Source organism: Hibiscus syriacus, unplaced genomic scaffold (assembly GCF_006381635.1).
Source record: "Hibiscus syriacus cultivar Baekdansim isolate YM2019G1 unplaced genomic scaffold, ASM638163v2 tig00110482_pilon, whole genome shotgun sequence".
Classification (NCBI taxonomy): Eukaryota; Viridiplantae; Streptophyta; class Magnoliopsida; order Malvales; family Malvaceae; genus Hibiscus; species Hibiscus syriacus.
Genome location: NW_024062758.1, coordinates 4,015,768 through 4,026,590, shown reverse-complemented (window position 1 = coordinate 4,026,590; position 10,823 = coordinate 4,015,768). Strand labels below are relative to the sequence as shown.

Genomic DNA, 10,823 nt, shown 5'->3' with positions numbered 1-10,823 from the left:
TTCACGGTCAGAAATGGAAAATCAACCAAATCAACCACCGAGGGTTAGTTTTTTTAATTATTTTTATTTTAAAATTTTTGCATTATTATTAGTTTTTCATATTGAAATTGATGATAAGTTTACTGGTGTTTTCAATAATATATTAACCATTTCACTTAGATTGCTTATTATATTCATTCGATTGCTGCCAATACTGCTAAACTGTTTAGTCTTTAACCCTGTGAAGTTAGTATTTGTCTTTGTTTTGTCTTTTGGTTGAAGTAATGCAATCCATTCAAGTTTCTTTCAATTTTAATATTTGAAACCGAGAATGACTATCGCAATGCGATTCTGTCGTTGCGATTTTCATTTCGCGTTGCGATAGTCAAATTCGCGTTGCGATAGTAATTTTCGTGTTGCGATTTTCATTTTCATGTTACGATTTAAAGTTTCAGAAACTATTCTTCTTCTGCAAATTGAAACTTGAATGAATTGCATTGCTTCAACCAAAAAATAAAAACACAAATACTAAATTCACAGTGTTGCAAATTTAAGTTTGAAGAATAAACTACTACTCTTTATGTTTATTGTTCTTGTTATATCTTCACAGTGTAGTTTTTGGTATATCTAAATTGGTATGTTTATTGTTTTTCCAGAACTTTTATTCGGCTCAATTGACCTTAAGAAATAAAGTAAGCCTGGCCAAAACAATTGCGTCGAAGCTTTCACCTGCATAAAGAAAAATATTTGAGGATACTTGCTTCGGGCCATGGCTGAAAGTACAACATCCGGGTGGAGATGCTATGTTGACCCATCTGTTTCTTCAAACCATGACTAGCAATCTACCAGAAACTATACAACGTCGTGATGAAGAGATATGGTTTGATTTTCTACCGGCGTATACGTGTTTTGGGCGGGAGGAGTTTTGCTTAATCACCGGTCTACGCTTCGGCCACGATGATGTAGATCGGTACACTAGACATATTACCCGCCTATCATCGTTTTCCTGGGTTTTTCCTGAGCTGTCAACGGAGAAGTCGAATTTACACGTGGAAGACTTGACGAGATTATTGAATAAGAAAGATGGTTTTACTCGGATGGATGACGTCGATGTTATCTGAGTATGCCTTCTAATACTTTTGCAAGCCAGCTTTTTAGGCAGAGAGACCCGACAACCTATTCCTAATGATCTAATTAAATTGGTAGAGGACCTAAATGCATGGAACCTATTTTCGTGGGGTTCGTATCTATGGAGAGCTACATGGAATAAGTTGTCGTCTGCCTTTGATGATCGGAAAAGTTTGCGTGGCGATGGTTCCAAATACACTTTGTCAGGCTTTATTTAGGCCTTTTAAGTTAATAATTTTTATATAATGTTTCCAAAATTATAATTAATTCTTTAACAATTACTAATGTTTGTTATTATATTGTTTGTAGATTTGGATATTTGAGGCCTTTCCCGCCATGCAGACATATGCATTAAAAACTTCTAATGATATTCCTAGGGCTATTTCCTGGAAGAGGAAACGATCCTTGCAGCAATGGAAAGATTTACTATCGTATACTACAATAAATAATGTAAGTTAACACAAATACTACCATATGTTTATAAACAAGTTATTACTAGTACACGTTTAACTTTGTTTGAGCTTTTATATTGTTAGGAGGCCAACACTCCATTACAGAGGCTGACAGCCACGGAAGCTAAGCTTGCCACTGATTGGTGGCAAGCTAGTAAGTGTTTTTTTGATGGCACGGATGATAAGCAGCCACCACTTTGAGAGCCATCACCCCAGAGCCATCACCTGATCGACCCGAATATACACCTCCACAATGAGAGTCATCACCTATTCTGTCACATCATCGAGCCTCTTCTCCACCATCACCTCATGATAGGCGACCGGTAAAGATGTCACGACGTTTATCTCCATGTTCTCCACCTCCACCTCCACGGGATGAGTTAGGGGAGTTACGTAATGAGGTCAATACATTGTGTGAGGAGGTCAGTACTTTACGCGATGACAATGGTGCATGGCGTGTTGAGGTGTCTACTTTACGTGGTGAGGTAGCAGCTCTACGTGAGATTGTAGCATCGTTGCAGAACGAGGTTAATACTCTACGCAACGACTACGCAACGAGGTAAGTTTAATATTTTTCATATTTAACTTGATGATAAATTTACTCGTAATTTCACTTAGATTGCTTAGTAAATTCATTCGGTTGATGCCAATATTGTTTAACTGTTTATTCTTTAACCCTATGAAGTTAGAATTTGTTTTTGGTTGTCTTTTGGTTGAAGTAATGCAATCCATTCAAGTTTCAATTTGCAGAAGAAGAATAGTTTACTATCGCAATGCAAAAATGACTATCGCAACGCGAAAATAACTATCGCAACGAGAGAATCGCAATGCGAAATGAAAATCGCAACAACAAAATCGCAACGCGAAAATGACTATCGCAATGAGAAAATGACTATCGCAATACGAATTTGACTATCGCAACGAAAGAATCGTGTCCGCTATTTGTGAGTACTAAAATATGATGCGGATATGTGTGCAAGTATACACAATCGAACAAGTAATAAAGTGATAAGTAGAGTATCGTCTCCACAGGGAATTGGGGAAATCAAATAGGTTTGTCAAGGCACTTTACTTTGTCACCTAAGTAAAGTTAGTTATGGTATATACAGATGAGAATGCAGTGGCAAAATGGAATGGTGATAGTGTGGTAGCAGATGGATATGTCGTGGCAAATTAAATTGTGATACGTGAAAACAAATGGAAATGTCAAGGCAAAATAAAAATACAAATACTAGATTTAATATATGTAGGACTTTAGCTTTCTCACATGACAAGCAGCAATGGAAATGAGTGATGGGAGACACAAGGAAAACTTAAGTCTATTTGTCTGAATGGTGCTTCTTCTCTGCTTACCCTGCCCGACAGAGTCTACTGATGTGCCCTATGCTATCTCTAGTAAGGGACTCGACAGACTAAAGATGCCCTGGCAAAACCGATTGGCGTAAGCCCAAACAGTGATCCTATTGACTCAGCTAATAGAATATATCTCGGCAATACCTTTTTGCGGCAGCATTAACATCTAACCTATCGTTTATTAAAATCCACTTCCCGATAAGATTTTACAGCCTTCCAGTATGTTTATTTGTGATTTTTTATACCAGCAGACCTTGATTTTAGATTTCTGTACAAATGAACACCACAAAGTCCATGAAAAACATATGGGAAACACGTTCTAACAGCGTTGTCAATTGAGTTTGCCCTATCAGATATGATTGTCAGATTGCTAATAGGACCTATGCAATCCCTAAGATGCCCCATAAACCATGTCCATGAATAAGAGGTTTCAGATTTGCCAACCCTGTAAGCTATTGGTAGTATCCCATTGTTAGCATCCACGGCTACTACTAATAAGTTTACTCCAAGGTATCGACCTTTCAAATGTGCTCCGTCAACTATAATAATTGGGCGCATGCAAGTAATAAACGAACAAATCTACAAAATAATATACACAATACATATAATCATTTAAATGTGAAATACATGTAACTAACAAAAATGAGTCAACAAAATTATATTGATTTACTAACCGCAGCACCAATGGCGATAAGCAGCAACTCAAAGCGTCCATCTCTATCTGTTTTGATATGAGTTACCGACCCAGGATTTTTTAGCTTTAAATTGTGACAATAAGCCGGCAGTTGGGCAAACGATGCTTCTGGAGACCCCCTCAACAATTCCAAGGCATAACATTTGGCTCTCCAAGCTTGAGAATATGAGATACTAATCTTGAACCGAGCATTCATGTCAGTCATAATTTCATGTCCCCGATATACCCTGTCATTCAAAAACATTAACTCAGCCAGAAAACCACCCAACACCTTTTTGTTTGCCTGTCTATGGTGAGGAAAAACTTGGGTTCTTGAACATGTATGTTTATCAATAGAAGTTCTAACTTGAAACATTTCACAATCTTTTATCCTCTTTGCAATCATACGCCATGTACAAATTTTGTCAATCATACACTTTGTTTCAAAACGATCTTTGCTTGATTTATTAACTTTTAGTTGATAGCCATCTTCCACACATTTCGTATACAATGATATCTTCAAGTCTTCCTTTGTATCAAAACAATCATCTTTCTTGATACGAATAACTTTTGTGTAACAATCAACTTCTATCTTTACCAACTATTCTTTCGATATCTGAAGTAATTCTGGCATATTCCAGTTATACTCCCGTGGCATTTTTTTCGGGGACTTTTCTTTGGGGACTTTTTCTTCTTCTTTTTCTTCTTCAGGGTTATATGAATTAAAGAATAGATGTTCAACATGTTCATTCACAGTCATAACTTCCTTCTCATTATTATCAACAACATCTTCCTCGGCAGCGGCTATTTCATAATCAAAATTCGGGTATTGACCAATATCAAAATCATTACGTGCAGGGTCTGTTTTTTTTTCTGAAACATCATCAAAATCCGAGTATTGACCAAGATCAAAGTCCAGGTATTGACTAAGATCAAATTTCGAATACTGACTAGTACTCACAATTTTTTCTGTTGTAATTATGGCATATTCCAGTTATACTCCCGTGACATTTTCTTCGGGGACTTTTCTTTGGGGACTTTTTCTTCTTCTTTTTCTTCTTCAGGGTTATATGAATTAAAGAATAGATGTTCAACATGTTCATTCACAATCATAACTTCCTCCTCATTATTATCAACAACATCTTCATCGGCAGCGGCTGTTTCATCATCAAAATTCGGGTATTGACCAATATCAAAATCATTACGCGCATGGTCTGTTTCTTCTTCTGAAACATCATCAAAATCCGAGTATTGACCAAGATCAAAGTCTGGGTATTGACTAAGATCAAATTTCGAATACTGACTAGTACTCACAATTTTTTCTGTTGGCTCATAATCATCTAACTGGTCAATACGAAAATCAGAATTTGGTGCTGAAAGTTGATTGGGATTTGGATTAGGAAAATGTTGTGGGTTTTGAGATTGCATTTGATATTGTGTTTGGTATTGGAAAAGTGGTGAAATTTGTTTTTCTTGGTGATGAAATTGTGGTGGAACCATTAAATTTTGAGGTTGATAACAACGTTGTACATTGTGAGCACCATAAACTGGGGTTGAAGAACTTAGTTGATTACTACCCGCTATTGACCCAACTTCACTAATTATAGGTTCAACAACATATAATGTAACATCATCTTCTTGCGAAACACTAATGTAAGCAATGAATCGTTCTACATCTTCATTGTCGGTTAACAAATAAACTTTACATTTTCTCTGATAAGATGGCCTAAATCCACTTAGAGGCTCTAAATTTAATTTCTTTGCAACACGTAATATTAGAGTTTCATAAGTTAACTTTTTTAATGACAATTTTAGTTGAAGATTCATGGGTAAAGGCATATATTGTAAAACACCATGAACATTCTCTCATGACCCTCCAAAACACAAATCTATCCAAACATGATCAACATTAGATGATTTCATTCTACAAATTGTAAATTAATTTACTAAACAAACGAGCTATAAACTACATATCATCACTAACTTAGAGAAAAACATACCTTTATTAAGTTGATAATTTGGGAGAGAAATCATTGAAAATTATATAGAAATAAAATTATGTAAAAAAATAGAGATAGGGAAGGATGTTGTTGGATATAGAAACGGATATCGCCGGAGAGAGTGATAGATGGAGATGGAATGAGTTGCGATTTAGGGATTTAGGTTATGAGTTATTGCTACTGCGTAGTTATATACCCAAAACATTTGTGTTGCGAAAATATTGTAAAACACCATGAACATTCTCCCATGACCCTCCAAAACACAAATCTATCCAAACATGATCAACATTAGATGATTTCATTCTACAAATTGTGAATTAATTTACTAAACAAACGAGCTATAAACTACATATCATCACTAATTTAGAGAAAAACATACCTTTATTAAGTTGATAGTTGATAATTTGGTAGAGAAATCATTGAAAATTATATAGAAATAAAATTATGTAAAAAAAATTAGAGATGGGAAAGGATGTTGTTGGATATAGAAACGGATATCGCCGAAGAGAGTGATAGATGGAGATGGAATGAGTTGCGATTTAGGGATTTAGGTTATGAGTTGTTGCTGCTGCGTAGTTATATACCCAAAACATTTGTGTTGCGAAAATAAAACCTGTTGCGAAATTAAAATTCGTGTTCCGAATTCAAAAATCGAGTTGCGAATTCAGAAATCGAGTTGCGAATTTGAAATTCAGTGTTGCGAAATTGGAGTTCGCGTTGAGAATTTGTTGGTCATTTTCGCAAATCCAAAAAAAGTTGGTTAAAATCGTATATTATAAGGCATTTTCGGTCACTGAAGTTATTTTCTCTTCCAAATATTATCCGGAGACAACGATATTCCAGAAGGTTGTGCAAAAGAAGTGGTTGTAGAGCTACCTCATTGACATGAAATAAAAATGTCAATGACAAATGGATGTAGCATATTGCAATGTATTTGATTTTGATATGCATATATGTATAATATGAACGAAATTTAATTATAAGCCAGGCAATTCAAGAAAGTAGATAAATACATAAAGACTAAAAACATGAAAAATGAAGTAATAGTTGCTCCTAGTATTTGTATTTTGGCATTACCTCGATCCATTTAAGTTTCTTTCATATCCATTACCACTAAATGCTCTAGTAGATCCATCTTGTATGTTATGCTCCCAAATTTGGTGCTGGCCAGCCATTTCAATGTAGACCTTCTCATGGACAGGGTCAAAGCAGACATCCCAGGGAGAGTTTACTTGCAAGGAAGGAGAAAGTCCAGGAAATTTAATGTAAAGTTAAATATTTATATATGCATCAGGGAAAAGATTAGCATTATTTAGATAATACAATAAAAAAATATTTCATGCATCTAACTTGAGGGAAGACATTGATTGAGTAGCCAATGAAATATTAATCAAGTTTGAAGTTCGGAAGGTCAAGGTATTGTAGTCTTGCCTGAGAGTTTCCTGTTCCACCTCGTGTGTAGTCGGAACCTTTCGTTCCATTTCCAGCAAGAGTTCGAACCTTCTCACTAACAAAATCAATTTCCCTACAATAACATCCATTAAAAGGAAATAATGAATTAGTGGACAGATAGGAATCTTGGGGAAAGAGAAAGCCTGAAAAAGTAAAGAAATAGATCTTTTAAATATGTTGTGCACAATTGCCCTGGACTTGATGAAATAATGCACATTGTACACACGCAATTAGAAAAAAGTAAAGTTGTCATTCTTTCACTATCTCGACGGACGAAAATGTGAACTTGTCAGGCTTTCAAACAGTTAAAACTTAGCAAGTTGCCACACACCTTAAAGCATGATTTTCAGTATCTGCAACATAAAGAAGATTCTTCTTTGCATTGTAAGCCAGGCCCTATAGAAATACAATGCCACGATTTTAACAAAGACAATGAAATAAAACATCAAGGAAAAGGAAAAAGAAAAAGAAATCAATGCTCTAGGCTGTCAACAACTGTTGAAGTAAATATTAACTTATCATCTGAAGGCGATCAAATGTAGCATCATCAAAGGAACCATCACTTATGCCCTCTTCTCCTGTGCTTACAATTTGGACGATGAAGTTACCATCTAGAACAGTTACCACCTGAACTCACGGTTTATAGGTGTTACTAAATGCTGTCACTTCATTGCGGTGTCACCTAGGATTCCACCATTTGATAAGATAAGAAAAGGCTCTAAATAGTTGGATAGCCTGATAATGCTATTTTTATCGGCAACTAACATTCTCTCTAGCAATACCGAGTACAGAAGTCAGAAGAAACTAATAAAACTTTGCAACATACAGATCAGCTAATATTAGTCTTCCTAACATCAAGAACTTTTTTCATAGGTGGCTCTTACTTCCGGAAATGTGCACAGGTGTCTTGTGAATGGGTGTGCACGTGAATGAACACTTTTCAGGAACCTGAGTACATATCAATTTGAATACCAGTGAGTCAGAGAGAGAGAAAACTTACTATGCGGTTATGGTTACTATCTGAAATGAAGAGGCGGTTGTTAAGAATATCTATTGCCAGTTTGCCGGGAAACTTTAGAGGAGATGTAAGCATGCGAGGATCATTGTCCTTTTCCAGGTTCAGTGGAAGTGGTTTGTTGTCCAACAACTTCTTTTTTGACCATAATAAAGAAGAGCTGCTTCCACTAAATAATCAAGATCCTTGAAAGGGAGAAAAAAGGGAAAATATTTAGCTTCATTTCTTGTTTATAACCAACATGAGAAATTTAGTTATTTTACTGCAACCATGTAACCGCAATTACAATAATGCTATTTTATTTCCAAACCTTGAATCCAACTTGATGCGACAAAGTCATGCTCATGCAGTTGATTAAGCATTTTCATGAATCCAGACATCCAATTAAAGTTGAACTACAATCATCTTATTCGTAAAAGGCTACATGATTTATGATTAAAGTCTTTATCAAATGAGTATTATTTGGAAATGAGAATCAAATAAACAGTAAAGATTTAATTTTCAGAATGGAAGATCCCTCAAAAATGACAATGAGATCGACAGTAGTTTCGAGTTCTCTCTATTTCTATTTCTTTGTCACTCCAGGAATCAATTCATATATTGTAAGGCAGAGCATGTTTCAATTAAGTGATAATCTTTGTAATGATCAAATCCACTCTTTGATTGAGATACACAATTGATGAAAAGTATAACACATTAACAGATTATTGAAATTGTGTGACACAAGTACGTTATAAGTTTTCAGAATAACCCTGTAATCAATGATTCACTGTCGCTCACTGAGCTACCGTAGTGCTAACTTAAAGCGCATCTTTGGAGAAGCATTTAAATATCCAGAAGTTTAGAAACTTTATCACTTGGGTTTTGAAGTCTTTTCAACCCTTGTAACACTTTTAAGTAAAATCTATTTATCTATTGCCAATAATTCTTGGATGGTAAGCAACAATGAAAACTATTCCGATGCCGTATAAAGCACCACTCATGTTCATGTTGTTAACCATTTCTTTGGGGATCTCCATAGTCGATGCCGATGAGTGCACCAGAAGTGGTGGATCTCAAATTGCGTACACCATAGTCGTAGACAAGTCCGGTGGTGGAAACTTCACCTCTGTTAAATCTGCCATTGATTCGATTCCGTCAAACAATGATCGATGGATCAAAGTTCACATTAATCCTGGTGTCTATGTGTAATTTTCTTTTCTTAAATACTACTTGTCTATGTACATCTTTCATCAGTTCAGTAACACAAGGTTCTTTCAGGGAGAAGGTAACTATTCCAAAAGATAAGCCTTGTGTTGTTCTTGAAGGACAAGGTCGTTCTGTCACGACGAATAGCTTTAACGAACGCGATCAAACGGATAAAAGCGCAACATTCACCTCCGTTGCAGATAATTTAGTTGCAAGTGGTATCACTTTCAAGGTCAAGCTTCAAGCCTTTTTTGTTTCATGTCCAAGTTATCAGATTCAACATATGTGTAACTGTTTGTGTTTACCAACTGTTGCTTCTATTGCAGAACTCCTTCAACCATCCATAGCTGATAAAACGTGCTCTGAGCTACGGACAAGTTCCTGGCGTGTTACCGCCGGTTGCAGCAAGAATTTTAGGAGACAAATCTGCATTTTTTGAGTGCGATTTCCTTGTGTTGCAAGATACACTGTGGGACGCGCTAGGCCGCCACTACTTCTCCAAGTGCTACATCGAAGGTGGAGCGGATTTTATCTTTGGTATGGGCCAACCTTTCTACGAGGTAACCAATGAGAAAGAACAAAGATCATCTCGTTGATTTGCAACACAAGCAATCAAAAACATGTTTCGTTATGTTTTTTTTTCCATAGGACTGTTCGATCAACGTAACTGCTGGTGAATTTTCTTCGGCACTTCGGTACGGGTACATAACAGCACAGGGCCGAAAATCACCGGAAGATCCGAGCAGCTACGTATTCAAAGGCGGAGTAATCTTCGGTACACTGCGCGCGTATCTAGGAAGAGTCTGGGGACCTTACGCTAGAGTGATATTCCAGGACACAATGATAAACGCAAATGTGATCCCTCAAGGGTGGGATTCCTGAAGATTCCCTGGAAAAGAGTAAGTTTTTACTAAATCTAGTTCTTAAACACATAATTTGCGTCTTAAGATTTGTCCAGTGATGAATTAATATTGGTGTTTGGGTAGAAATGTGCCAGTGCCACTTCATGTCAGGATATAGAGGTGGTCAAGTCAGCAGAACTATCCCAGCCATTCAAAAGGCCGAGAGGATCTCAAGAGCCAGAGAGAGCCCCGACAGGTCAGTTTAGCCGACCAGCTCAGAATGCGAGCAGAGGAGAGAGTAGGACCAGTCAGCGTAGGAGACCATTGTTTACCGTACCAGTAGCTAGTGCTGGAGGATCATGGATAGCGCCTTCTCAACCTATTTGTTCTATCTTTAGTAGAAGGCACTCAGGAGTTTGTAAATTTGGGCCCAGAGGTTGTTATCGTTGTGGGTCTCTGGATCATTTTCTCCGAGATTACTCAAAGGCTCAGGATGTAGCTCCAGTGTTGATCCAGCAGTCAGCTCCGCCAATTCAGAGAGGCAGATGGTTTCAGAAAGGAGGGAGTTCTTCTAGTCAGACTGGTAGAGGTGTCGTTCAGGCCAGAACTAGTGGGGAGCCCAGAGTTACAACCTGTCAGTGCGATCAAAGCTAGTGAAGAGGATGATGCAGTTGATGAGATCTCAGGTAAACTTACCCTATTCCTATTCCAGTAACTGTTATAGTTGACCCATAGTTCAAC

At 36.8% G+C, this 10,823-nt stretch overlaps 1 protein-coding gene and 1 pseudogene across 2 annotated transcripts; one reads left to right on the top strand and one right to left on the bottom strand.

The window, feature by feature from the left end:
- Positions 1-6,391: 6,391 nt before the first annotated feature.
- Positions 6,392-8,358, bottom strand: LOC120128700 (protein SUPPRESSOR OF QUENCHING 1, chloroplastic-like). Of its 2 annotated transcripts, none has more exons than XM_039146327.1 (6): positions 8,038-8,358; positions 7,560-7,664; positions 7,369-7,433; positions 7,017-7,110; positions 6,663-6,831; positions 6,392-6,457 (listed from the first exon to the last, which is right to left on the bottom strand). In XM_039146327.1, the coding sequence occupies exons 1-5, from the start codon at positions 8,128-8,130 to the stop codon at positions 6,814-6,816; spliced, it is 375 nt and encodes a 124-aa protein (XP_039002258.1). In that variant the 5' UTR covers positions 8,131-8,358; the 3' UTR covers positions 6,392-6,457; positions 6,663-6,813. The 2 variants fall into 2 exon arrangements, with proteins under 2 accessions (XP_039002258.1, XP_039002259.1); XM_039146328.1 differs by having other exon boundaries at positions 6,663-6,828; positions 8,038-8,351.
- Positions 8,359-9,012: 654 nt separating this feature from the next.
- Positions 9,013-10,143, top strand: LOC120128999 (annotated as a pseudogene).
- Positions 10,144-10,823: the final 680 nt, after the last annotated feature.